We start from the raw sequence: 27,988 nt of genomic DNA, 5'->3' as shown, positions 1-27,988 counted from the left end.
GCGCGCGTTAGTGCATTTACTGCGTTTTTTTCTGTGTCTCCGCTTGTTCGCTTGAGTAAAATAAAATAATTTAGCTATGTTTTGTTTTCCATACTTTAGATCGAATGTCCAATGTTTACCACACTCGAACAAACGGTAACTAGGCGAAAGAAGAGGGCTTTATTGATTTGTTTTGCGCGCATCCACGATAGAAAACCTCCACTAACACTCTTTTTTCTCTCCCTAGTGCGTCTAGAGCTGCTTTTTTGTTTGTTAATGTATGATTTGCTTATGTTAGAAACTGTCCACCTCGTTGAGTGAGGTTTGCGGGAAGTGAAGGAAGTTAATGACTAGAGATTGGACATTGGGATCATTTTAACCATTACCTATACCACTGTCTCAAGGACGACAGCCGGTTGCGTCTGCATAGTTTTGATTTTTCATAGGATGCATTTCCACGTTAGTACTCGCTTTTCTTTGTCCCATTCCCACTCCACCCAGATCCGATGCATCGGCGGTGGTTGTTTTTTTTTTGTTGCTGCTATTGTTGTTCATCTGCATTTCAGCCCGTTCCCGATCAACGTAATGCAATGAAGCAGACAAATTACGGCGAATTTTATCTCATCCACACAAAAACGGAAGCGGAGGTTGAAGCTACCAATGCTTAAGATGAGGACTCTCCCCCATCATGGGGGGTATCCTTTTTGTTGCACACAATAAATTAAATCAATTAGCATTTTCCGACCGGTCGGGACACTAAACGGTTTTCTGTTTCCTTGTTTTTTTTGTTTAACAACATTGCCCCGGAATGGTCAGCTTTGTGGGTTGATGAAAAATCATCATCAATAACAATGAAATATAAAAGCGCACACAATGGGAGTGGGAGGAAGGTGATCCTAAAAATAATGGCCATATCCTGGTCCTGGTCTGTGGTTCGTTCGCGTGATGACTGGACGCAGCGATGGCCGCGGAGATTGTAGAAAGGGAGTTTTCCCACCAAAACGAACCCTTTTCACGATGACTCGAACGGGAACGGGTTGCTGGCTGATGGTTCGAACTGCATTGTTCAATGCAGCACGGCCTATCGGTACAATGGTTTCCGCATGCAACCACTCCTTCCGGTGGCCCTGTGTCCGTCGTGGTGCTCTACGGTTCTTCCTCCCTTCCTCGTTTTGTGTGGCGCTGAATGCAACGTGGCGAGCGGGAATGGGGAGTTGAGTGCGCTACTATTTTGTATTCATTTTGATCTACATTAATTATGTTTGGTATTGCAGCATCGGTGCGGACAGATTCGGATGATGGGAACTGTTCATTCGCAGTGCCGATAAGCTTTTGTTGTACCATTCATCCTCGGCAGTCATTCCTGAGAGATTTTGGGGGTGGAAATGGTGGAAAAAAATGGGAATAAAAACATTAAAATATAACACGCACAAAGCAACGAAGCTACTATCCCAAGCACTATGCAAAAGGGATTTTAAAGATGGCGAACAGAAGCGTTGACTTTAACAACTGCAGGGTTCACAGAAAACGACAGACACTGCACGTGTGTTGTGTTCAATTTCTGTTTTGATTTCCTCCTGCTTTTTTTTATGTTGATCGCCAGAAGCACTACCGGCATGCAGAAAACGTCTTCAAGACATCAGGCAATGTAAAATAGGCATGTGGCGAAGGCGAAGAAGAAAAAAAGCAGCCCCTGAACCACCCAAGAAACATTATTGATCATTACCGCTTGGCGGAAATGACAAATTTTCCAAAGACGTGCCTCACGTCAAAGATGACGTGAGCTGGATGGGCCGACGCCTTGCCAAAACAGGGCTCGCTTCTGCTCCGGAAGTTGACGTGCACTGGCGGTGGCACACTTTTGCCCCCCTCTCCGTGATCCACCCTCAGTTTCACAGGTGAAAATAGCAAATTTCCTTCGAAAGATGCAGGCTTTTCCTGCTTGATTTGTTCGCTGAATGGGTAACTTCTGCAACGGGCGGCAAAAAATAAAAACGGGCGTGAGCATTTATTTATTTATATCAAAGAATGCCACGAACGGCCGGTTCGGGAGAACGCGGGTGAATCGTTTACGGCCAAAGGCGCAACACTATTTCACGCTCCATCTAGCGAAGCGATCGTTGTGCTGCCCGTTTATTTGTTCCCATTACAAACAGTGCCAACAGTTTCCTATTTCGTTGTGCTACTTGCGCGATTCATCCTGCCAGTCTGTCACTCATTTTCCGGTGGGGAAGGGGAGGGGGGTGGGGGGTTGAATAGAGAGAGAAAAAAAGGTTTTGTGCACCACGGTCTGCAGACTTACCCATGGAGTCCTGGCGAACGCCAACGGCACCCATATTGGAACCGTGCGTCATCGAGAATGGCTGCGTCATGCCCGGATAGGATGAGGCTCCCATTTGGAACAGGTCCTGATGGTTGATGGGCAAGCGAGAAGAAAAAAAATGCACGAAACCGGAAAGGAAAAAAGCACAGAAAAATGGTAAAGTACAAATCAATACACTCAATCCCGTACCGTCACATGCAAACACACAAAAACACACACAGGTTGGTAGCTTCATAAGTGATGGGAACATTGGAGCTGCAAGTGCGTTGCTGTGTGTGTGCGTTTGAGTTCTTTTTTCCTAGCTGCTGATGGTTCTTGTTCGCTGGATTCCATACCTGGGGATACCGGTTGATTGAATTTGGATGTGGATACGGTTGATAACCTCTCGAAACGCTGTAGCCCTGGATGTTGCGCATCATGCCATTGCAGGACGGTATGACCGAGGGTGCGAGCGCCTTCTGCAGCTGCTTCTCCTGCTTTCGGTACTTTGCTCTTCGATTCTGAAACCAAACCTGCCCAAAAAAAAAAAAGCATATAAACCATTTTAGCGAATAGACGAAAACCTTGCATTTAGTGGGTGTATTAGCATACTTATTGCTAACAGTTACAGGGGGTATTTTAAGTGAGGTTATGAAGCGTACCACCAGAGACAGACAGAGTTTAATAGAGGATAAGATTTTGTGTACCCAGCGTTGTTTAACAATGCTTACACACTATTTCAAATTAAATTCTCCAAAACACAGAAGAAGTTGGTAAAATGGCGGACGCGTTCGTATGCGTGTGTGCGAATATCGCAAGGATACTCCGCCTGGTTTAATGACGACCATCATGAGCGCAAGTAGAATCCTACGACACGGGGCGGCACAGCGAACAGCCGGAGGGTTGTTATTGAATCGACCCTTCTATTTCTGCTGTACGGGAAGTTCAGTCGGTTCTTCCCCTTCCTTTCTAGCGGTGCGAACTTTGTGCACGTGACTAAGCGTGTGTAAGTGCGAGAATGCCCAGAATGCCTGTGCACTGTTTTCTCTCTCCAGCTGCTCAGTCTCTGAGTGTGCGCTACAGCATGTACCATGGCATACTGCGATGTCGAAATGGTAAAGACGGGCTTAACATGCTGGTTCGTGCCGGTGCTAAAATGGAAAACAAAGTGTGAAATAAAGCGCTCCGCAAGATGGGATCCGCCGTTTGGTGGCAAAGTACAACGCGAAAGATTCACGCCACAGGAAATCCATGGGACGGTTGAACGAGTTAATATTGTGCATCTTGGCGGGGGCGGGATTCGGCATCCTGAGTGATGGTGCGTTCCAAGTCTAAGGGCGCTGGAGATGTGCTACCAGCAGGAAATAGCAGTTCAGCTCGAGCAAGGATGCGCTGAGAGGAAGGCGAAAACGATACGTTGTTGTCGATTGGTTGTACGTTGTTGCTTGCGTTGATGGTGACGTTATCCTTATTTCATTTATTTCTTATTTCTCCTACCTTATTTTCACCCTGCCCAAGATGTAAATGGTGGTACAGCTCCAGAGCACGAGGGAAGCGAGTCTTTTTTTATGCCATGCCGAGAAAGATGGGTCCCTGCGTTCTAGCGAGTATCCATCGGAAGGTTGGCGTAGAGGCTAGGGGTGATGCTGTCTTCTATTTAAATTAAATGTGTATACCGCTATTCGAAATCATCAACCTCTCGCACGCGCACCACTTCCATTACGCCCACGCCGTCGTCAGCTCATCCGTCGTCATCCGACGACGACCGTTTCGAAGATGCGCGAAATGACGAGGGCAAAGTTTTGCCAGTGCCTTTTAGCGTCTTCAGCATGCTTCTTCACGATTCGGCATGCTGCTAGGCCAGATGGAAGATGGGACACGTACGCACACAGCACATCTCCCTTATCTTATCTGGTCGTTTCTTAGGTTATGTTGCACGGCTGGAGCGAACCGAACTTCGCAGAACACCCTCGCTCGTTGGTTAGTTCCGCCATTTTCCTTTCACCACACATACACACACACGCACGCACTCGCACACACATACAGTGTATGGCTTCTGTCTCCGGGTCAAGGATAGGGAATGCGCGAGGGTGGACGAGTCGCAATTGAACTCGTAAATAAACTACGCGGGAAGGAAACATTGGAAACAGTGGACGAAAAGTGTCCTCGAGGGAGTGCGCACTGGATGCCACGGTCTCGTGTCTTATGGCTTTGGGCCCTTTTTCGGTTGAAGCGCTGGGGGTTTTTGGGCCAGGGCGTCAGGAAGGGACCAGAAAGGCCACGCTAAGAGAGCGAAGACCGGTCGGAAACGGGACGGTTCGTAGATGCGAACATGGCGTTGGGCGAGAACAGCGCCCCGGGGGAAGCGGGCAGCGTAATGGAGGAATTTCCAAGAAGGCGGAGTAATTGAATTAAGGATCCATTTGATGTTGTAGATTACACACTAACAGCAAACGGGAATGCCGCGTACAGCGTCCCCTCTCGTTCCTCGCTTTCGCCTCCCTGATCCCCGATGCTCGGTAGGTAATTTTCTTGGCACTGTTCCTTTTCGGCCGAAACGCTGCTATGTACGGTGGAGGGCGGAGGGGGGGAGGGGAGAGGGGGTTTGGGGGGTTTCTTTCGCTCTCGGGCTTTAGCTCGGGCATCCCTTTATCCTCCGTCCGCGTCACCCGAACACAGGGAGGTTGAAAAGTTGCCTTCAGTCAAGAAACCACCCCACCGAACGATATCCTTAAGATGAAGACGGCGAGGACGATGATGATGCTTTGATGGGTTCGAAGTTTTACCAGTTTTGCGAGCTAGGTTCGGAAAGGTTTTCTTGTGTTACTTTAAACTTCAACGCTGTTCGCTCCAGTGAGCGTTCCGCAGAGCGTATTTTTGAGATTGGGGGTTGCCTTTTGCGCATTAGCCGTTGGTTGGAGTCGTGCTTTTTTTTGTGTTTATTTCTGCCCGTATGTGCGTTGGAGCAAACCTTTCGCCGAAATGGCAAACATTGAGAGTTCGAGAAAACTCGAGGCTCGTGGGAGTTGGCAAAGTTAGGCAGCGAGAAGAAAATCGAAACTCGTGTCTAAGCACAACACGGTGGAGTTGGGATATTTATCGCGAAATACATTCGTCCATCTTCGTCACAATGTCTTCAGTTGTGCTGTTGTTAAAGGTTTGATTAATGCTGCTTGCATGTAATATTGCATAAAGCCCGGTAAATCTTGGAAGGTTGGACCGCTTTCCTTCAAATCGAAAGAATTGTGTTTAATTGATCTTTCTTCAGGTCCAAAAGGATCAAACTAAGCAGTAAGATGCTCAATAAAGCCCTCATAACAGTATTATTCTTAATGGATCTTCCTAATCAACATCCCGATCGTTAAGAGCCTGTTATTTTAACCCAGAAGAGGCGTTTGGCGGGGGTGGCATAATAACATTTTGCTTAGAACTGTCAGCTGCAGCAGTAGAATTGATCCATCTCTCGACGTCCAAATTGCGGCGAAATGCGACATCCTTGGTTCAATTATCTTCTGTGGGCGAGAACACACCATTTTAAAAGTGGTAGAACGCTTTGTTGCATAATGAAGCCGCACCTAATAAAGGGACAAATGGATAGGTGGTGCAGCATCATCGAACCGTATGCTAATGCGTTGTGGCAAAGAAAAACCATAAATTTGATGCACAATAAGCAGTCGGCTTTTTGGGGGGAAATATCTTTCTGATTAGACCGATTGCGGGCAACGGGATACCGATTGGGTTCAGATCCGTATTCGAATGCCTAAGCATGAACTTCCTACGTGCGCTTGATGTTGACGATATTGCTGGTGCTGCCGCTTGATGAGTTTGTGTGTCTGCCGTTCGTCAACTTCCAGCTTCCCGATCCCTTTCATGTCGATCAATCAGACTCGGACGCACCGGGCGAGGGTCTTCGCTGCCTGCCAGTCACGAATTCGGGACGGCTTTCCCAGTAAAGATATTCCAGCCATAACAATCTACCTTCCAGGGTGCCTAGCTGTGACGCGAACTGTTAATATGCGATGAGTTAGTTTGGTTCGCTTTATTGGCTATCGGCATTGATAGCAGGTGGACCAGCGGTTCTCGTCGCTCTTGTGCCGAGGGAAACACCCGTACATTGATTATTTTGTTGTACTTTGACGATGAAACAGCCCAAACCCTGGTAAAACAATGGTGCAGATGGTTGGTAGCTGGTCGGAAACAAAATAATTGCACCGGTGTACGGGCCTTTTTCATGTGGATAGAATGAAAGGAGCTAGCATACAATAATAATAAATTCAAAACGTAGCACCGAACCTCGGCATAGACGAACGGGAGCGTCCGGACGGTCCAAAAGGTTTTGGTTTTGCTGCGAAATTGTTTTCATCTTTGTTCACCCGACCCGGGGGCAGATCCCGATAAGGACGTATCGGAGCGTATCAATCCATCGGTGCAAGGATGTCCTTTATGTTGCTGCGTTTCTTCCCGTGCTCCCCGAGTCCCGCTGCGAGCATCTATAGATGGTGGAGAGTTTGGGCATCGGAAACGAATTCAGAGGAAGCGGCACAAAAATTGATCGGTACAAAAAAGCACCGACGCGCTCTCAAGGATCGCTGCCAGCCGTGGTGACGGTTAGGATGTTAGGTCCACAACACGGATCAAACGCACACGACGATCCGATGCATACGCATTCGCACAGCGCACGGGAATGCCTTTGTACGGTGATATCACTCAATTGTGAACGGGGCCATCGTCAGTGCTTTGCCTGGTTTCGGGCCCAAAAGACCGGGGAGTCATTGGTCCGGGTAACGGGCTGAGCCACGTACGGTGTCGCGCCTGTAGCTCGAATATCTTCATTGAATTATTGATGCAATCAATAAGTATTATTTCGTCATTTGAGCAACGGCAACGGCTGGTCGTGACTAAATTTTCCGCGTAAAACCCCGTGTGTCTCTGGAATGGAGTCTATTCACCCGACGCGGCATGATTTCGGTAAGTTTGATTGGATCGTATTGGCGGCTTTTTGCAGGTGAAAGAGCCGTTTTTTTACGAAAGAAAAAGGTTCTTCCGCGCAAAGGACACTATTCTTTTGGTTATAAAATGTATTTCCATCGCGAATGGACGCGGGCTGACGGGCGATTTTGGACAAGCCTTAAATGTCAAACGATTTGATTGTGGACATAAGAGGTCCCAAAATTTGATACGCATCTCCATAGTTGTATAATTGAAAAATAGACCTTAAATGTTGGTAGAGAAGAAGCTAAAACTTACGAGCTTTAATTTCACCTTACAGCAACACCGACGTGACGACAGCCGAGGACGTACAGCTCCGTCCTCATTGCACCTCAAAATTTGTTTATTAAATTTCGTGGAATCTCCCTTTGCCAACTCAATCGAATGTGCAGTAAAGCACGTGAACAGAAATTCCGATATTTCCTTCCCAACAGCTGCCGACGTGGGCAACGAGAAGCAAAATGGCAATGTATTCTAATACCGGCCCCGTAACCGTCGATCGTGAATATTAATCATCGCGCCAAACGATGGCTGGACTACTACTAGTACTACCGCTAGTACTACTACTACAAGCGCGGAACAGAATTCCGAACGCCATTGCAAAACAAAGCTGAACGGGTGGGCAATGAAAAAAAAAACCTGCAAGGAAGTAAACGTGGAAAGTAGAACGACGTGCAAATTAGCATAATAGATGGCACCGTAATTCCGGTGCTCCATGCGTCCATGTTTTGCTCCCTCTCAGATCTTGTCTGTGTTGCCTTTGTATTGGAGCACCGTGTTCACGCGGATGCTGTCGGTACGCCCGCGTCTTCGATTGTTGCCGTCAAGTTTGAATGTAAAATTTCAATTTTCACTTTCGCCAATTAGCATACCAAATTGTGTGTACCGAGCCTAAGCGTGTTATGTGTAACATGGGTGTTTTTTTTTATGCGGCATCCCGCTGTCGTGAAGGACCTGTCGCGCTCCATGCGGGAGGTGCGCGCGTCTGTCAAACATCGGTTTATACGGTTTAGTTGGCAGCTCGGTACTAACCTGTATCCTGGCTTCATTCAGCTTAGTGGTTCGTGCTAGTTCCTCCCTGCAGTAGATATCCGGATAGTGTGATTTCGCAAAGGCCGCCTCTAATTCTGCTAATTGTTCCTGTGGGAGCGCCAGCAAAGGAAGGGAGAGAGAGAGAGAGAGCACACAGTTAAAGATACACGAAAGGGAATTAGTATCACGGATGCACCAGAACAGACACCGGCAGCACACTCGGATTGACGACGTGTACCGTCCAGACTCACCTGAGTGAAGGTAGTTCGGTGTCGCCTTCGGGCCGGTGTCGGGCAGGATGCTGTGGTAGGCGTGTGGCCAGCATGCTGAGGCAACCCCGAGATGCCACTTCCGGGCGACGAAATGCCACCCGGCACCGAGGAACCGAGCGGGCCACTGTTGGGTTCGGGTTTTAGTTTTTTAAATGCACCTTCCGCTGATATCATCCCATCCGAAACGGTTGTAGCGATGGGTAGTTTTGTAAAATGTAAAGGAAATTATCAGATTTAGAATGCACTTTTTATGTTGGTTGTTTTTTTTTTTTTTGCTAAGCAGGGGTTGGAATGGAATGGAAGAGGAACTCCGCATCATGATACATCGGTCCGTCAGATCGCCAGATACAAGGACATCATAGCTCGGGGGGTGATTCTGTTGCCGAGATAAGTGAACAGGGAATGGGATCGGTGGGTGATGGTGGAAGAGTCAAGTGTATGTTCTATTTGCAAACCCACAGGACACCACTTTAGTTGCACTTCCCCCATATCAGGGACCAAACTTAAAATTGTCATCAAGATCAGAAGGGCCTGATCTCAACGAGGTACAGGAAATGGATTAATAATAGAGGTACCATATGTAGCATAAATAATAAATGGGTATCTGGACCATTCGCCCGCGTTGCCAGAAGGAACATTGCCACTGTTGCGTTCCATCTGATGGAGATGTTCGGCCGATAAGATAGCGATTTAAAAATTGAAAGTGAAGCCGTCTGCAATGGTATCACTTTTCAATTGCCACAATAGTTTTCGGTTGCCTTGGGCGAGATGCAGGATATAATTAGCGCTTACCGTTTACAGAACACTCTTTACAGACCTGTCCATTAATAGATCCACGGTGCAACATCTAAACGGTACACGTACTTTCGATTATTCTAATTAGCATTGGTTTAGTACAACAACAAAAAATATGCTGATATACCGGTGATAACCAACCCGGCGTCCCGTCAGGCAGTGGTTGTCACAATTTGATTTGAGGCATCTGGCTAGGGCCAGTCGCAGGCTTACTAGCGGTGGTATCCGGTAGGCCGATAAACGCTCTGACCAACATCATGTACAAAACCACACGAACACTAGCGCAGCACCATAATCACTAAACGGGAGCAAAAAAAACCAACACAAAAGGACCCACTAAACACTGACGTCAGTAGTTTAGTGATGGGTGTGAAAAACAACACACGCTTGGCACAGGGTAACCGTGACAGATACGGGGGGGACAGGATCGGCGTTTAGTTTAGCGGTGAAGTTCACCACGATCACACGAATCACACATACGGTACGCACTCGCTCACTCACACACACACTCACTCACGTAGTCGTTCGACGAAATCGAGCCATATAATGAGCCAATAAATTGGTGGTATCCATTTAAATAATACTAATTAATAAATTGATTGTAATTAAATTGATAATTATAGAGCCGATAATTACAAAGTAATGGGCTAAACCTAAATTCAATACCGTGATCGCTGTGCTCGTGATACTACCAGGCACATATCCGCAACCAGATGCACACACAAACGAGCTCCTCGTGCAGCCGCTCATAGTCATCGGCGGAGAATATTGATTGTACACGAGATGTCTCGCAGGACATTGTTGTAGACATCGCCATTGAAAGGGTTGCGATTTTTTATTCGTGTTTTTTTTTGTAGATGTTGGTCGTTTAAACCCTTCAAAACTCGTCACTCTCGTAAAGTGCCACCGCAACTTGATAAGCTGTTGAACGATGAAGGACAATCGATACAAGCGTTAGGGCCCACATCAAAGGGCCATTTTTTTTTGCGTTTTAAAGGAATTATTACGCGATACATGCTTACAAGACGAGGTGCTAGATTAACAAATCAGCAATAAAGTGATGGTAAAACCGCTAAAAAGTGCAATAAAGCCACCAAAATGACAATTTTGTTAGGTGAATTGGCTACACGAGATATTTTGTACAGCAAATTGCATACTTTGGGGCGCAACTTTGATTATAGCTATATGCTGATACTAAACTCGATAGAAAGATACTTTTATACTGTATTGTAGGAGAGGCCTTGAGAGGTCACTTGCATTTTATGAGGAGAGGTCACTTGTATTTTTTAAATTAATATATTAATAATTACACTTTTCCGACCGCCGAACACTCCTTAGCTTTCGAATAAATACCCTTAAACCCTGCACCAGCATAGAAATGGTGAAGCAAAGTCATAAATTGGTTAAAATAATTGACCATTTTTCCAGTAGACAACTTCACCCCGAAATCGTACATTTCATACGAGTTATGTGATTAAAGCGCTTTACCTATCGGTTTCCAACTGGGCATGGCATAATCACCTAAGCGTAGCACAGGCTTGAAAGCGTTTAAAAGTCAACTAGTTCCTGCATTCGGTAAACCTCATAGCAAGACCCGTCCTCTACCCACAACGGCCAAAATAAAACACATCCAACGTATTTTCCGCCGTGCCAGCTTCCCTGACTGCGCTAAAATCAGTTTGCTCATTAGCAGATGTTTGCCGACCTGGCCGGCTGGTCGTGCCACCTTTAACGATTCGTTGTTGGCATTCGACTTTCACGCAGCCCGCCCGCGCGTGTATGTGTGTGTGGATGGACTATGAAAGTAGAACTGTTCCAAAGCAAGGAGCGGATGAGGAACGGATGTGGTCGCAAGAGGACAAGCTCAAAACGAGGCCTTTCATTGCCCGGCCCTGGTAACGTGGTGGACGAAAGGCTTTTTAGTATGCAAATGGTATAATTCCATGATGGAAATGAATAAATTATTTCGCAATGTCTACTACATCCACCCAACGGCAGGGCGGATGTGTTGGTGGGTTGGTTGGTCCGTACAAAGGCTCTCATGATGGCTGGCGCTAAAAATGCTCCCGGTTCAGGTTGCCCACCACTCACAAGCTGCTGGATCAACTGCGATGAACGTACGATCGTGATGGCGACAGGCGCCGATCATGGGAGGATATCACTCCACCGTTGGTATGCTGTCGGAATGGTTTGGATGGACAATGATTGTGGTGAAAAGTGGGCGATGTTTGGTCGCCAATGCCAATCGTGAGCTGTGGATCCTGTCTGTCAGTCCGAGTTGACATGAGCCTTGTAAATCATCGTTCCGGTGCAATTCCAATGCGAAAAGTCCGCAACGTGTACGCGAAAGGTGAAAAGATTCGAGAATCATCAACGCTCGCACTATGATGATGTTCCCATCAACGACGTCATCACGCTTAATGATGATAGATGCGCATAATTGTGCTGTTGCTTTCTTGCATGCACCTCCGCGGATGAAATGTAAATCATCACCCGTAACTGGCGAAAAGTTAGGGCCGGTAAATAAAAGCGAACGAGTGCCCCATCCCGCATTCCCACCCGGATCGTTTACTACCTGGCGATATTTGGTCTAAAGCGAAGGATATTTGGTCAAATGCCTTAGATTGCCATTATCAGAAATGCCCTGTAGGTTTTGGACATCCTTTCGGACTTGCACGGGAAGGAAGACGAATTTTAATCGGATCGGGTCAGCGGTAAGGAGTCCCCGCGATAGTGTCGTCGTCTGGAAGGCACAAGGGACGGTATCACTCGCAGTCACTGGCGCATTAACATAATTTACAAAAATAAATAATTCATTAATAACCGTTGTTGGTTTCGCGAATCACGCGCCGTCGTCCACGTCCAGCAATGAAGACCCCGGAGGCCAGAGGAGCCCAGGTCAACTGCCGGCTGCTGGTACCGTCGAGCTTCAGCTCTGCCCGACTCAATGGAAGGAAGGAAAAGCGATTAATTAGTTAAATGACACCCACGTTTACCTTTAATTAGCCCATCTACATAATTGATACTGTGCCCGAACAACGGGCCGGGCCGTTTTTGGGAAGAATTTCCCGGCAAGAGCAGTTTTAATCCTCAAGATGATACAGCCAATAGTGGAGTTAGCTGTAGATGGGCAAAGTTCCTGGAGGGTGTTGTGGTTAGCAAGCTTTGGCACTGGGATAGTGGATTTTGGTTGGGACGATGCGCTAATCAAGCCACAGACCAATGAAGTACTTGTCTTCTTGTCGAGCGGAACATGCACTCAATCTACCGCCGACCGGCGCAGTTGTATCTTTTATCCTTTGATCGAAATCCTATTTAGTGGCCACCCGAGCCCAGTCTCCACCTTCATCGTCATCATCTTCATCCTACTGCATCGGTGCGCATCGTGTAGCAGCATCCCTAAAAGCCTGTCACGCTGGGCTCTAATTCTACACCAACCATATGGCCCAGTCTGGTCTACAAACACCCCTGGAACCGAACTCTGGATCTCGTCCGGTGTCCCATTCATTCACCGAAGAAAGCAACAATAATGAAGTGCAGCTTACGACAAGTATGTCAACACCTTTTGATTGCTCTCTAATTCCCCTTTGACTATTACTTTATTTGATGCACTCGGGCAAGGACCCTCGCCGAGATTGACAGTTCCCGTTTGTGTCCCTATCGCTGGTCGCATTACGCCTCGCATAAGGGAGACAGAGCCAGGAATCGTGCGCCGCAGAATTATAATGGAAAATCAGGAGGGTTCGATTGCGGCCCTTGCCGCGCACAGCAACAGGATCGGTGCAAAAAGTGAAGTTCTAGTTTCCTCCCGGTGACGGTGACGGTCCTCCGTCGGCCCTAAAAACGGCGGAAGCACTCAATTGCTTCGTAATCAGCGTGTGTACTTTGGTGAATTTTTCGGCTTTTCAATGCTAATGACCGCTCCGGAACGGCAATCACCTACGGCCGTTTGCAATTGCAGTCAGTTTTGGGTGGCATTTGCCAATCCCTGGAACACATTTCGCCCCGTTTGCTTGGGTGAAGTGTGAGGCTTAAGCGGGTAACATTTGTTCCGGTGTCCTCTTACCAGAAATGTAACCATTTGTTTGCACTCGTCCGTACCTTTCCTCCCGTTTTTTGTTGTCGCTTGCATATGTACGGTCCCATTTAGCCTAGGGGATGGCCTCGGTAGTGCTCGGGATTGTGAAGCGCTTTGCATAGGCAAAGCCTTCAACCTGTTATTATTATTGTCATCATTATAGTTCTACATTGGTGGTCACTGGAAGGTGGTATACGAGGGTGTCACTGCAGTTCACCGTACATCGAAAGGTGTTTACAAGATCCGAGATTACATCCTGGCGCACGATGCTTTCCGATTTTGGGGTGAAAGTCAACGTTAGAGTGGAGGAAAAATATTTACTTTGTGGATTCGATAGTCACCACGAGCCATTGGATTTAGGTACGCACGCATTGAGATCCATCGTAGGAGCCTCAGATAGAGCTCCTGCGGTGAGCTATTATTAATTATCCTCATTATGGATCGAGCCTCCTATGAGCAGCTGTCAACAAGACAATCATCATGGAACATCCATCAAACCATCATCGACGAAATTCTTACCGACGGCATTCACGATGCCTTTGTTCAATATCCCGTCGGGAGGCACGGCGGATTCCGCAGCTGTTCGAAAAGAAAAGCATCCTCAGTGTATCCCACATTGAGTGCGATGCCTAACCCATTCCAATCGTGCGAGTAATTATCTTCGCCCAGTTGCCCAGCCATTGAATGACCACCGACGGACTTTCGGTTTTCGCCGTAAAAAGACATCACAACCTCGGTGAGGCGTAAACCACCAACAGACACCGCACGGTTGAATCCCACAACAATCCCATTAGAAAGCTATTTTCGGCCATTTAGCGTCGTACAATAATGGACGGATTATCCGGAGGTGTATGTTCCCTGCGCGCCTTAATCCAGGGCACGTGCGGGCATTTCAAGGTGCCATCGGCTCGTGTCGGCACCCCGGGGGTTTTGTGGTTTTGTGCCGTGTGCCGACGGTCAAAACATGTGACCGGCAGTCCGACGGAACATCTGGAACATCGTTGGAGTGGAAAAGGGTTGTTGCGGGAGTGCAGGATCTAGCGCCGCACTTAGCGCATCTTACCCGTAACGGACCCATTGTCCGACAATCGGTTCGGAGGTGTGTGAGCTGGCGTGTGATGGTGGTGATGATCACTGATCGGCGTCCCGGCCAGCCCACCGTACAGCGCACTGAAGTCCTCCGGTGTGCTGCTGCATTTCCGATGTTGGCCTATGGATTTGTCCCCGTTCGCACCCGTCGGTCCACCGACACCGCCCCGGCCGTGGTCCTGTGCACCCAACCCGAGCAGTCGGTTCTCGTGCGAGGCGATCCCCATCAACCGATTGTCCTGCAGCGACATAAACTTACTATCCTGGCCAGCGTTGTGCTGGGACAGGTTGCCCCCGTGTGCGAGGGCCGCATGGTCATCGAGCAGACCCTGCTGCAGGCCGAGCAGTCCGCCGACCAGATTTGGCCGCAGGTCGTCCATCAGCTTCGACTGGCTGCAGGAACCGGTGGCGGCGTTAAAGTTCAGCTGCCGGCTGAAGATGGCCGGAAAAATGTTGAACTGCTGCGAGTCCGATACCGCCGCACTGGTCGGACTGAGCCCCAGCGGTGCACCGTTTGTCACACCGTCCGGCGTCCCGGCAACACCGACACCGCCCCCGATACAACCAAGACCACCAACGCCACCCGGCACGCTGCTCGTACCTCCTAGAACACCGCCGACGGGGCCGGTTCCGGCGCAGTTGGTTTTGAACTCCACCGTGGGGCCGTGGCTGTCTTGGCAGCGGGTGTGGCCGGCGTTGGACAGCGACGACGGTTCGGTGTGTTCGGCATTCACCACCGGCGCAGGCAGGCAGCAGTAATCCGTCGGCAGATACAGCTTGAAATACCGGAGATACTTGGCCCTCGCCGACTTGGTAACTGACTCACACGCACACACACAAACACACACCCACGAACACTGATACGCACACACTAAGCAAATACACTCGGACGACTCTGGAGCTCGGAACTAGAATTGGGCGCATTTATCGCCGCGACATATCGTTTGTTTGGCGAAGCAGAATGGTTGAACACTTTTCCATTCCCACCTGGGGGGCGATTGACTTCTGTACAAACGAACAGGCTCTTTTGCTAGTTGGGGGTATCGCTCCCAGACATCAATTCATTGCACTGATGTGAAGCATACTAGCACAACACAGACGTCCATCCTTGACGAATGATACGATGGCAAATCCTTCTTCTGGCTGAAACAACCACACAGACACTACAACTTTCGAGCGAACAACGGAGGTTTCGAGATCGGTGCAAATGACTCTTCGTCTATGATTCAATCTTCCATTTTCACAGTTGTTCTTTGGTCGTCCAAATGAAACGCTTCACACATCCCGAAACCACATTGAGACATCGAACATTGGGGCTTCTCGAGTCGATCGCTTCCTGTCAGGATCAAAACTTCACAGACGGCGTTCTCTCATTACACTTATCACACGGGAAGGACATTCCATATCCACCAGCGCTTCTTCGCAACCTACTGCACGTGGGGCACACACTTTCGCGCTAGTCCAGGCCTAGTACGCGCTCGTCCCAGTTGTCGGTGTTGGTCGCCAGTTTGTCGTCCTCGGTGAGCGACACACAGTGCATCAGCCTGCTCGGACGGTGAAATGGAAATGCTCGAAAGTAACAAAATTAATATCATCTGATGTCCCCTCGCGACGGTACCGGATCGCTGGCCCGACGGGGTTGGCGTTCAGTTCCGAGCACTTTCCACCCCCGGAGTCCACTCGTCTCGGCCTCTGCACGTCCCGATTGCCCGATGTGTGCTGTTGGTGCGATTGTGTGTACGGGCGCGAAATGCTGTGCCAAGGTCCTTTTTGCGCGAGGAACACTGGTAGGACACTGTTGCCAGGGTGGGGGAGAGGGGGGTAAATCTGTCGCTCGGGGGTTGGACGGACGACGGTGAACGATTCTATCAACTGTGCAATTTCACGGTACTTCAGCGGGATGTGGACGCGCGCGCGCGCGTGTGTGCGTGCGTGTATGAGCAATAGCGCAGCAGTGTTGCCAGCAAAAGTTATTCCACGCAAGGGGTGCGTACGCTATTCAAAGCGGGGGTGAATGTGATGGACAAAGCAGCGTGCGCGAGTGAGATAACGATGGGCATTTATTTACGAACCTGCCAAAGCGGACAACCATTTTTGACCGAGTGAGAGCACCGACTTCGCTGCATCCCGATCGGGCCACGTGCGCATGTCCGGAGGGTCTGTTGTTCGTGCGGAGTACGTACAGCCTCGGTAGCAGAATGAAGCGGGACCACCACACAACCACCGGGACGATCCTTTTCGTGGACGATGTGGCCAAAAAAAATGGACCAATCATTTCGAGCTAATGTTTTCGGTGCACGTTTCTACGGCAACGGGCTGGCTTGCTGGTGGTTGAACAGGGATAACTAGCGTTTCGGGCCGTGTCCTGTGCTGTTTTCGCTGGTGTTGCCCCTTTCGTCCTGTTCGCGTGCTTGCCGTTGTGTGGGTGCGTGTGGCGCGTGACTGCACATGATGGTTGTGTGCGGAGCAGAACGAAGCATTTTGGATCATGGTGGATGCGAAACGGGAGCAGCTACAAAATGGTTGTCCATACTGCCCTACGGCCAACGATTCGAAGCACGCCGATGGACAGTGCCGATGGGTTGTGGGATGGGGTCAGCTGGGGATGAAGTTTTGTAGTTTCGTATACCTTTCTCACATCGCCAGCACGGGCGACGGCGAAGTCTTTGTTTTGGGTGCGGAGATCTGGAGATATACCTATCATGCTTCGGGTGCCCCGACAGTCGGCCATCTGGCCATCTGGGAATCGAGCTGCTGGGCGGCTGAAGTTGATTGGAAAAGAACAACATTCCGGGGATTGTTTCGGTGAGTCTTTTTTTTCTGGTGTTGTTTATTACTCTTACTTTAGCCTTTTCCTTGTGTCTGTGCCAGAGAAGGATGGTTGGCCAGATACTTGGTGGAATAAGCGGTTTTTCTTTTTTGGCGAGTGTGTTTGGATGTATTTAAATAAATTGAAAACAAACTCTTGACAGCGGCAGGGTTTCGATGCTGACCGTGATAATGGAAGGGTTTTGTATGGTGATCTCAGCGAATTAATATCCGCCAACGCTACTGATGCACTAAATCACTTTCTCTTCTACTTTAACAACGGAAAAGATTTTTATCAATCTAAACCCGTTTTCCATTTTGTTCTACCACCCCACGTCCCCCCCCCCCCCCCCCCCCCTCTGCTGTGTCGCATTACCTGCTCGATAAACGGCAATCGATTGATCCCGTTGCCAGCCGATCTGTTTCGCTTTAAAGCCATGCGGGAAGCGGGTGGATGACATTTGTGGAAATAAAGTTTAGCAAATGTAATTATGTTCGCTATACTACTGCTGTTGCGGCGAAACGGGTGAACGCGGCCTGTTTGACTGTTCGGGCAGGCGAATCTTGTCCCAACCTGACCAGAGCAAATCAATTTATCATGATACCACGATACCGGCCGGAGTGGAAATCTCCCATCGGTAGATTTGCAGGATTGGACGGCAAGAGCTGCTTTAATGTGACTGGCGGTACGGTATGTTTCGGGTATACGAACTTCCAACTTTTATACGAAGTTGATAGGAAGAAACATTATTTTTATTCTCTCGTCATGGGAAAAACACCCCACTTGAAGCCCATTCCAATCGTGTGTGAATTAATGCCTGTTCCGTTTGGAACTGATTGTATGAAAATAATTCTTCGTCTAATTAAGGGGCGTTATCCCTGGGCTCAAATAATAACACGTGCACTCACTTACTGTGTCACAATATTTACACTTCCGGTTGGTTCCGTTCGCGCTAATTATCGTGAGCACCACTTTCCAATAAAGTCAACCCCCTCCCGGCATCGAAGGGCGGAGTAGATTTCACGGAAGTTTTTTATTAGAGTCAGGAGTTAATAATACCTCGCGTCCTTGGTCGTTGGTTTGCCACTCACCAAAATGGCCACATATGGTGAAAATAAGCTTTATAATTATTTGTCACTCGCATAGCCCGTCGGAGCGGTCGCTGCTGACACCTTTGTTGTGCTCAATCTCGGATGAATTGTTCCGACACGTGGCCCCGGTACGCCCTCGCCGTGCGATGGGTGTTTGCTTTATTTAGGCCACGTAAGCACAAAGACGTTCGTTCCGGGGTAAGGTAAGGGACACATTCTTGAAGCGCCCCGACGGTTGGCCAAAGTGTCAAGTAGCAAACCCTCCGCAAATGCATTAGTGACAACTTGACACACCGCAGTCAAAGGGAACGCAGATGAAACGGGGAGTCCTTGGCAAAGCGAAGGAGCGGGTGGCAAAGGGATTGGATGGAAATAGAAAGCATTTTGTCGTGTTAGTGCCCGAGTGGAGTTAAGAGATGTGGCTGCCCCACTCAGAAACCCCACTCACACACATGCCCAAAATGGTGAAGAAACAACGGCAACAAACGAGCGAAGGAATAGAACGGCGAGAAAAAAAATAAACACAGAGCGTAAGAACCGACGATTCCCGGCTGGTAATGCACGGTAATGCACTAAACCAAATCTAATTGCTGAACTCTCTTCTCCCGTTGCTGTGGATCAAACGCGTGGAGCCGAACACCGTGGGGCCGGGGAGAGACAGGCACGAGTATGTTGTGGTTGTGCAATGTCCTGTCGCTGGAATCGAGCCATTCCGAACCTCAACCCGTGTGTGGGTGGGGTGGTTTTTGCCAAAATAAAAAAAAGGGAAATAAACTTTGCCAAATTACTTAAACATAAAACAAAACCATCAAAAGTTCGCTTTTTTTCTGTTGTTGCATCTTTTTTTTCGTTCTTTTTATCGTCCTCCAGTTGGGCCCGAATGTGACGGTTGTTCCTAACCAAAGGGCCACGGCAAGAAACAACATCACGAGTTACCGAGAAGCGCACTACTCCGTCACAGTATCGCCGGTGTTTGACGATGGCAAAGTAAACGTAAACTTACTTCAAAGGAAGCTTGGTGGATCTCCGTTTCCGACAGGCCATCAAGCGATGCCATCGTTTCGGATCGGTCCTTTGACGATTTTAGAATCGGTTCCCAATGTGTGTGTGTGTGTGTGTGGAAAGCAGTATAAAAAAGCACAATATTGAAGGTTTTCTTTTGGTTTTTTTATTCTTAGTCTAACTGCGTTTCTCAAAAGTAAATGGTTGAAGGGAAGACTACAAATTGAAGGTACTTCTATTGTTCTGTTTCAGTTTCTTCGAAACATATCCTTCGATTTTTTACGAATGAAACTGGTTATATATTGTTAATACATTTCCACCAGATAGAGATAAATTCTGTGGAAATATGGCTTAATAGTTCTCAGCTTAAATATATAAAAAAAGCAATGCACATAATTGACTTAAATCCTGAAATTCGCATTTCGCTTAACATTCCAAGCATTATTCTCCACGAAACGGGCCCGGAATCCCATCAAACAACAACCCTTCAACGCCAAAAATGCCACGAATCGATTATGAATTTTCGAAAATCGTTTTCTCACCCACCCCGCGCGCCTCGCACTGAGCAACGGGCAGGTTTTCCATCCGATGTATCCTTGCGCGTCCATTTTCACCGCCATCGCACGGTTTTTCTTTACGAGCCGTAACACACGCACACACCATATCCAGAAGCCCACCCACCCAAACCGACCACTCGCCGCACCAACCATTTCGGGTCCCTTCAAACAGGCAAAGAGATTGTATATTTTATGCGGGATACATTAGCCAATTTCGCGAAAACCGTTTTACGGACAGTTACTAAAACGTTTTTCCCCGGGTATCCGCGGGTGTGGGGCTGCGCCGGATGGGAGGGAAAACGGGGGCCAGGACGAAACGGCGAAATGGTTGCAGGCAAGATAGGAATGAACAACAAAAAAAAGTCGTAAACGATCGTAATTAAAAAAACATGATTCCTTTTATCTACGGCGAACATAAAAAGCTTAATGTACGTGTACACTTTCGTTTCGCTGCTCTCCATTTTGCCGTTGGAATGGTCCATGATCCTGTCCACCCCAACCCCACGCGCATCACTGGCTCCTGCTGCTCGGAGAGGTTTCTTTCATTGCTGCTCAATTTCAAAACCACCCACCTACGGGACTCCCCCTCCCCTTCCCGATGGGTCTTGATTTACGGCTGACGGGAACGTACGCAGCCAGCCGGTCGGACGCAGCCCAAGCGGTACGGTGGACCATGATGCTGCTGATGATGATTTTTATCCGTCGCATGAATCCGCTTTTGGCTTCATTTTCCGTTCGGTTCAATTTTCGATTTCATCCCCACCTTCCCTCGCCACCCTTCTTCAAACCCACCCGTGCAGGCCTCTGCTCGCCAAAATCCATTCATTTTCCCATCCCACCAACGCCCGGATGCGATGCCTTCGGATGGCGGGTAAATGATTGCGCAGCGAAACCTTTGGCGAAACACACACGCTCCTCACATGCGTACGCGTCGTCGTCTCGGTTGCGTGGAAAACGGGTTTCCGCAGCGAAAAAGCATTTAAATGTATTTTCAATAAACATTAAAACGGGGCGAAATCGTTTTTGTGCCTCACTTTCGGGCGGGATAAACACTAATAAGAGCTGAAACCAAAATGGAGTGAAGCTGGTAGAAGTGGTTCCTTCGGGTTTTGGGGGGGGTTTTCTTTTCCTACTTTAGGTGGTATGGATCCATTATCCTTGGAACATTGCCCGCTCGACGATGGAGAGAGTATTTCTCTTTCCAGTGTTTGCCCGTTAACTGTCGCTTTTTTTTAGGAAGACAACCACATATTGCTTAGAGGCCCTAGTAGGCATTGCTGCTGAGTGTTTGTACGTTTACACCCAGGACCAGAATTCTCCATCATTTAGGAAAGGAAGATCTTCCAGCTAAAAGCACCCCACTTCAGGAGTCTGTGTATGTGGTGGACTCGTTACGAGGCACAAACATCCGGGAACGATGGCCGTCAGCGAGTGATACTTTTCAGCGAAGAAAACGTTCTTTGGTGCGTGAAGTTGCAACTTTAAAGTCGAACGTAATGAGTTTGTTACCGGTGATCCAGGAACTGTTGGATAGCATTCAGAACTTTGCACATTGCTTGTAGATTAACTTTGCTCGTTGTCGTTGTACTTTAAAGCTCGGCAAAGTTGACTACACGCTCGCCCATCCTGTATGTATCATTCCGGCCATATTGTTCATTTCACGAGGTAAATGATATCGCCACACTTCCACCGGCTCATTTAACCGCGCACTATCGTGACAGCGCGGCCCCGGGAACGGATCGGAAATATCTATCCCAGCGCACGCTGAAACAATGCAGGGCGGAATAAGCGAATGAAACTAACAATAAGCCTGCTCCAACCCGCACCGAAAGGACGAAACTGGGACGGAAAAAGGGCCTGGAAAAACAACGTGCAATAAAAATACACAGCACGGAGTGGTAAAGCGGTGCTACCGGAACGAGGCTGTTCCGGATCCGGAAGGCCGTGATAGATAGATTGGTAAGGGCGGAACCCGGGAAGGGGAAAATGTTTTTCCCCCGCATCGGGCAAACTTTGATGCGAGAGCGTGTTTAATAATTTTCGCAACAGAGAAGAGGATGTTTAATGACTTTTTAATGGAAGCGGGCAAAAAAGCGCATGTTTTCTATTTAGATAGATAACTGGATGGGATATGCTGTTGCTGTGGAGCGGTAAGCATCCCGTGTGTGTGTGTGTGTGCCGTCGAACTCTGGTCGGAATGAAAACTCTGTCTGGCTTTGGCGACGATGATGGGCTTTGCTCGTCATCCACCGGCATTTTTGCTGTCGTCTTTTTTTTTTTGAGTTGGAAGTGCTTGAAGAACGACTTCCCACAACAACGATCAGCTTCAACGTGTTCTCGCTAAAGCGCCCGACCAGGGGAGACACAAATTCTCATTTTCTTGAGGTTTTCCCTTAGCCATATCCCTCCACCGTACAGTGCCGGAGTTTCGCAACACCAGCTTCGGTGGCATATCTGCGTATCTTTCTACGTGTCTTCATCCCATCGAACCGCAGTTCCTAGAACTCCTGGGGCCCCCTCTCAGATGGGCCGATTTCGAAATCCATCGTTCGCATGTGTGGGTTGGTTAGCTGTTTTCCATTTCGTACCAATACCAGAAGTTTCTTCCGTGCCATCCGGGGGTGAAAACTTCACGGAAACAAGGAAGCGGACAACAGTTCCACACCGGGAGCAAAAACACCATTCCGCCCCGCTCGGTAACGACTTGGTGTGGTCGATTTCTTTTTCCAATTTTTCGCTTCGCCTGTGATGTGTGACGTGACTTTTTCCCAACCGAACCGTTCTAACCACGGCCGTGGAATGCCTGCAGCAATCGGGCAACCCAGCGCCACGGCCATATCGGAGACGGATCGTACCGTCGATATCCTTTTTTATTCCGGTCCCAGCAGGAGGTGTGTGTGTGTGTGTTTTGTCATCGGAGATCGGTGTGGCAGGGTGTGCGCCAGTGCTCCGGCCATGATGATGAGCATAATTTCTTATGCCGGGATGAATTTTCGCCATGCTCTGCGGGTCCTATTTCTTCTCCCTTTTTGTGCCTTTTTTAAGCGATTCTAGCGCACGAGTAGCCGCAGGCAATTTTCGGCGATACATATATTTTATGCAAGTATTAACCGAAGATACGCTTCGGGGGTTGTCTTCTTTATTTTTTTTTGGGAGGTGGAAATTTTGGTTGATGCTCCTTTTTCCTTGGCACACAGTTTACAGATGAAATTGGAAACACACTATTTTAAATGATCTCTGGATACCCTTGCGATAAGCACAATGTTTCATACGGCAGCGTTGCATCAGATCCTATCAAAATATTAATTATTCCACTGCAGCAACCTGCCCAAATAGTCGATGCAAAACCACCCCGAACAGATCGTTCATTGAGCAGTTCCATTGAAAATGTGTCCATCCGGCTATCCGAGCCCGGGCAACATCAAACGGAAACAAAACCGCCACCGAAGGAACGACCACCTTCCGGACGCAGGGCACAGTGCGTTTGATCAGGTTGCGATAATAAGAGAGCATAATTATCGTTTTGTTTCCGAACGCACCGTAGACGATTGCGTCCTGGGTGAATTAGTAATTTCCCTGTCACTCGGTCGGTAGCATCGGTGCGAGGCGGTGTACGAGGGCGTTTGCGAATTGTCGCAACATTTCGACTTCATTGCTCTCGAAACCGGGCAATAACAATGCGTTGTGTGCAGGCCACCGAACTGCTGGATGCTGGCCAGAGCGGACATATTCTATGGCGCGGAGGGTCGAGAATTGAATTCTATTTCAATTCCGACATATGTATACCCCGAGGGCACCCACCGGGGGGTTTGGCGGGAGGTGAGTGCGGGATACAATCGGTGCTGGTTCTAGAGCCGCACGACACTTTTCCATCCTTTCGATTCTGCTGTTCGATAGCGGTCCCGTGCCACATGGCCACTTCGTGTTCGGGTGTTCCCCTCGGTCGGAAACGGGGAAGCGGAGCGAGGGGACGGCTGGCGAATAATTGTTCGACCCAGGAAGCTGAGATCGGGGACATCAAGGTACGGATGATGTACCGGATGCGGGTGATCTCAGTAAATCGTCATTCGTTCAACTGATGCTCCTTTTGGTCCTCGGCACGGGTTGATTGAATTGCTGTTGGGTATTTTGATATTTTTATCGCAAATTATTGTGACTTTACATTTGGCCAGTGTTCGCTAAGCGGTTATTGATAAATATTTATTTACTACAATATTAATCTTAAATCCAAAAGGAAATCGCTCTGATAGTGACTAATTTCAGTTTATGATATGCTGTTTTATACTTAAGTATAACTGTGGTAGTAAAGTTTGACAACTCAAAGTGTCATTGATTGGTTATCTGAAACTACGGCTGCCCAATTCCTAACGCCGTTGTTACCTTTGGTTGCTCCTGTTTGCTCCACTTTCATCAAACACACAAACCCAAAAAGTAAGAATCCAAGAATCGACCGACATCCATCAGAATCGTTCAAAACAGGAACATCCCACAAGAGTTGCCACGATGCAGCCGGGTCCTCCCGAGTGGATGCAAAGACAAATCGAAGTGTTGCTTGTCATTCTTAATTTAAATTAGACTCATTCAATAGGACATTACCGGCTACGAGGGTGAGGTACAGTGACGTCAACGGGCCCTTCGGAATTTCTTTCCTGTTGTGTATCATTGTCATCCAGGCGATGGTTCATGAATTAACATTTTCCATCCTGCAAACCGGTACACTAACGAGCAACGTGACAGGGACAGTGAGGCCGAACAAGGGGCAACCACACACATACATTCGAACGGAAGCACTGCGGGACCCGTTTGGTTGGCGGCCGGAAAAACTCCCCATGAAAAGTCAACCCAACTGTGTGGGTGTGCGGCTCCGAGTTCGCTGTGCCATTCTTTCGTCCTTCTCTCACGGATACCCGTGAACGTGAAGTGTAAGTGCTTTTGAATGTAAATTGCTCGGAAATCCAAAGTGGATTTAAACAGTTGTTTTTCACAGCCGGGTGCCGGGATCCCGTCGGTCGTACCCCATTGGCACGGTATGACGATTTCCCGCACTCGGCACTCGGGGTGCTCCGACAGGCCCTTCGTTTTCGAATGTGCATTCCCCTCCGTTTTTTTCGCTGCTTATCTTGTACCTTACCGTTTTCACTTGTTATTCTCGCTATCCGGGGGCACCCTTATTACTTGGCGCACTTTCGGACAGCAGCATATGGGTGTTGAGTTACAATGCTCGAATGTCCCCGAATGATTATCGCTCGTAGTTCCCTCCGTGCAGTTTCACCCTCGGGTCGGTGGGTGGGATTTCAATTGATCGATTGCAACGTAGAAGCGTAGAAGCGGAGTAAGGAATGGAACATAATAGAAGGGTACCTGCTGCTGTTATTCTCCTTCATTAGAGGGCATATTTTAGCCCAATGCCCACAGGATGGATTATGGCGGCGTAAAACAACTTGTTGGCAGCGTCGTGATGCTTTACCTTCTCGGCTTGTCATTGGGAAGGGCACAGTGAGAATGGGTGATGGATCTTTAGATCAAATCTATTGGAGTCTCACTAGCGAGCTCTTATCTGCAATGTAAGATCTTCGCTTGACCGGAAAAAGGGTTTAAGGATGAACATGAAATTCGATACTGTTTGGAAAAAGCTGTAAAGATTTCTGGTCTTTGGGGTGAATTAATTTATTCATCCATTACGAACCGTACCTTCAGCCAAATGTTTGTTGCATCGCCTGGAGATTGAATGCACTAAATGTGCCATGCAAAAGGTCAATAATGATGTGACACTCGCCTATTGAAACATAATGAAAATGCTTGTAAATTTTTATTGCTTTTCTGGGTTTACTTATTGCTCAAACTCACTGTAGACTAAAATGCACAACTGCACTCGAGAGGCTATGAACTAATCGGAGAACAACTGCATCCGCTTCAGATATGACAGGCGTAGATCATTTCGCACGGCGCTCCTTGCAGGCCTTCCATCGCGGCCCGGTCCAGACTCGCCAGCAGACGCTTGTAGTTGTAGTTGTCCGCTATTTCCGGGTTGAACATTTCCGCACCCTTCATGAGGGCGTGTGCCGCCCGCGCGTACTCGTCCGCCGTCCGCGGTGCACGGCAGGCGGAACGCATCAGGCATCCGTCCTGGCCGGAACCTTCCGCGGCCAGATAGCCGACGATGAGGTTCGCTTCACCCGGCAGTAAAAATCCCCCATTGGCAGCACCTGCAAGCACGCGAAAGAAGCACACGGGCGTTAGAAGGTGAGATTCGCGCGAAAGGAGAACGCTCATTAGCACTGCGGGACCATTGTGTGTCCCTCATTGTGAGTCGGTACCGGGCAAAGGTGCTGCAATCACCGAAACCGTCGGGCTTGTTGCAGGTTGGAATGGAGCTTTATTTGTCGCTTCCGGTGTTTTGTTCGACCAGGTGAAAACAATGACATGCCGGAGACGGGGCGCGAGTGTACGGTGCCGGTTCCGGTGCGGTGCGTCGGATAATGGTAAATGCGGATGGTGGCTTACCTGCTTCGCTGCGGCCTCGCGCGTACTGGCTCCAGTTCCCGGCCCCGATCAGTCCGGCGGCGAAGATGAGCGCTTTCAGCAGAAACAGAATCAAGAGGTTCGTCAGGTTCAAGCTGAGCACCTGTGGAGTGGGTTGGAATAAAACGAAGCAACGAATCCATTATGGAGCGATTAATTAGCTTTTTTTTGAGTTTTTGATTAGTTCGGTGGAAGAAGTTTGCCACCTTTCACTGTTTGATTTCGAAAGTAAAAGTTTCAAAAGCAAAAGTTGCGATTGACGTAATAAATGTGCGCCGCTTTAGAACGGATGGAATGTATTTGGTACGGAGTTCCGTTGGTGCCTCTTTCCAGTTCCTTTGTATACTCATGCAAACATTGTTCAACAGTAGCGCTTTTTAATTAGATTTCCCAAAGAACTGCATGAACGCTGTACTGTCAGTTGACACGGTTCATTTTAGTGTTCATTACGATTCATTACACTGCTATCGATTCATCGAACCATGATTTTAGGCAAATGAAGCAGATGATAAGACAAAAAGTTGGATTGTACAGCATCTCTAGCAAATGAAATGTTTTCTTCAGCTTTTGATGACAATAAAGTCATTATTTCATTGGTAAATTGGGATATCATGTGGTGCAGTATTGTTTGCATTATCATCTGCTTCTTTTACAAGGAAATGTGATCGGTGCATCATTAGAAATGTGAAGTTAAAAAAACAGTGATCTCAACTGTTTTCTAACTATTTGACTGAAAATTTGTCAGAAGTTTTGATGACTCTGAGGCCAAGAGACACTATTATATAACAACCACACCCAAACACACACACACGCACCTGGCTATTTCCTGCCGAACGACTGATCATCTCCTTGGCGACGTACGCAGCCAACTGACCGGCTGGACTGGCCAGTATATCGCGCGCACTGTCCGTAAATCCGCGTCCCACTGGCATCTGCTCTTTGCCGAATGGACGGCGCCGATCGTACGGCGGAGTGTGCAGTTCATTGCCATCAAAATCATGCACATTGCCATGCGTTTCCGGGATCACGAGCACTAGTATTAGCACTACAAAGGCTGACACTAACAAGCAGGCAGGTTTCATCGTCGCAGAATGTCACTGATCGTTCGATTTTCACAACTTTTTCTTTAGAACGTTCACACACCAGCACATGAATGTAAGCTTTATCTCTGGAACCACACACTGATCCTTTTCCCGGAGCTGAACGCACTGCTACAGGTTGTACATAGCACTGAGCCTTGGGCCACTGTCGAACAAGCATAAATATCCTCGATAGGTAAGCATTCCGGGCCGAGGGTGGGTCGATTGCGGTTGCCCGAGATCGTCAGGTAGAAAGACAATGAGACACAATTTTCCTCGCTACGCTTCATCCTAAACATCAGCACCAGTTTGGCAGCGGTTTGAAGGAAGCGAAGCCTCGATGGTGTAGCGTTTGTCGCATTTCGGTTTGCACGTTTTGTTATGCTCATCAA

At 48.3% G+C, this 27,988-nt stretch overlaps 2 protein-coding genes across 3 annotated transcripts; both read right to left on the bottom strand.

Annotated features, from left to right (window-relative positions):
* Nucleotides 1–1,235: 1,235 nt before the first annotated feature.
* On the bottom strand, nucleotides 1,236–15,033 carry LOC128719506 (homeobox protein unc-42). 2 transcript variants are annotated; one of them, XM_053813133.1, is made up of 6 exons: nucleotides 14,511–15,033; nucleotides 8,554–8,738; nucleotides 8,303–8,410; nucleotides 2,638–2,814; nucleotides 2,264–2,387; nucleotides 1,236–1,342 (listed from the first exon to the last, which is right to left on the bottom strand). In XM_053813133.1, the coding sequence occupies exons 1-6, from the start codon at nucleotides 14,914–14,916 to the stop codon at nucleotides 1,236–1,238; spliced, it is 1,107 nt and encodes a 368-aa protein (XP_053669108.1). In that variant the 5' UTR covers nucleotides 14,917–15,033. The 2 variants fall into 2 exon arrangements, with proteins under 2 accessions (XP_053669108.1, XP_053669107.1); XM_053813132.1 differs by having other exon boundaries at nucleotides 2,282–2,387; nucleotides 14,511–14,916.
* Nucleotides 15,034–25,908: 10,875 nt separating this feature from the next.
* LOC128708667 (uncharacterized) lies at nucleotides 25,909–27,599 on the bottom strand. Its single transcript, XM_053803646.1, has 3 exons — nucleotides 27,333–27,599; nucleotides 26,500–26,620; nucleotides 25,909–26,201 (listed from the first exon to the last, which is right to left on the bottom strand). Exons 1-3 carry the CDS (start codon nucleotides 27,597–27,599, stop codon nucleotides 25,909–25,911), a joined length of 681 nt encoding a protein of 226 aa, XP_053659621.1.
* Nucleotides 27,600–27,988: the final 389 nt, after the last annotated feature.

This window comes from Anopheles marshallii, chromosome 2 (assembly GCF_943734725.1).
Source record: "Anopheles marshallii chromosome 2, idAnoMarsDA_429_01, whole genome shotgun sequence".
Lineage (NCBI taxonomy): Eukaryota > Metazoa > Arthropoda > Insecta > Diptera > Culicidae > Anopheles > Anopheles marshallii.
Note: the sequence above shows the minus strand (reverse complement) of the source record. Positions and strands in the feature narration are given on the sequence as shown.

Coding starts and splice junctions, on each gene's coding strand:
- LOC128719506 (XM_053813133.1), bottom strand. CDS start 14,916: ATGGACGACCTGCGGCCAAATCTGGTCGGCGGACTGCTCGGCCTGCAG. Junction 8,411..8,553: donor ACCGAACTACCTTCACTCAG/GTGAGTCTGGAC, acceptor GCGCTCCCACAG/GAACAATTAGCAGAATTAGA. Junction 1,343..2,263: donor GGGTAAGTCTGCAGACCGTG/GTGCACAAAACC, acceptor AAAATCTCTCAG/GAATGACTGCCGAGGATGAA.
- LOC128708667 (XM_053803646.1), bottom strand. CDS start 27,599: ATGAAACCTGCCTGCTTGTTAGTGTCAGCCTTTGTAGTGCTAATACTA. Junction 26,621..27,332: donor GTTCGGCAGGAAATAGCCAG/GTGCGTGTGTGT, acceptor CCCACTCCACAG/GTGCTCAGCTTGAACCTGAC. Junction 26,202..26,499: donor GCGAGGCCGCAGCGAAGCAG/GTAAGCCACCAT, acceptor GCGTGCTTGCAG/GTGCTGCCAATGGGGGATTT.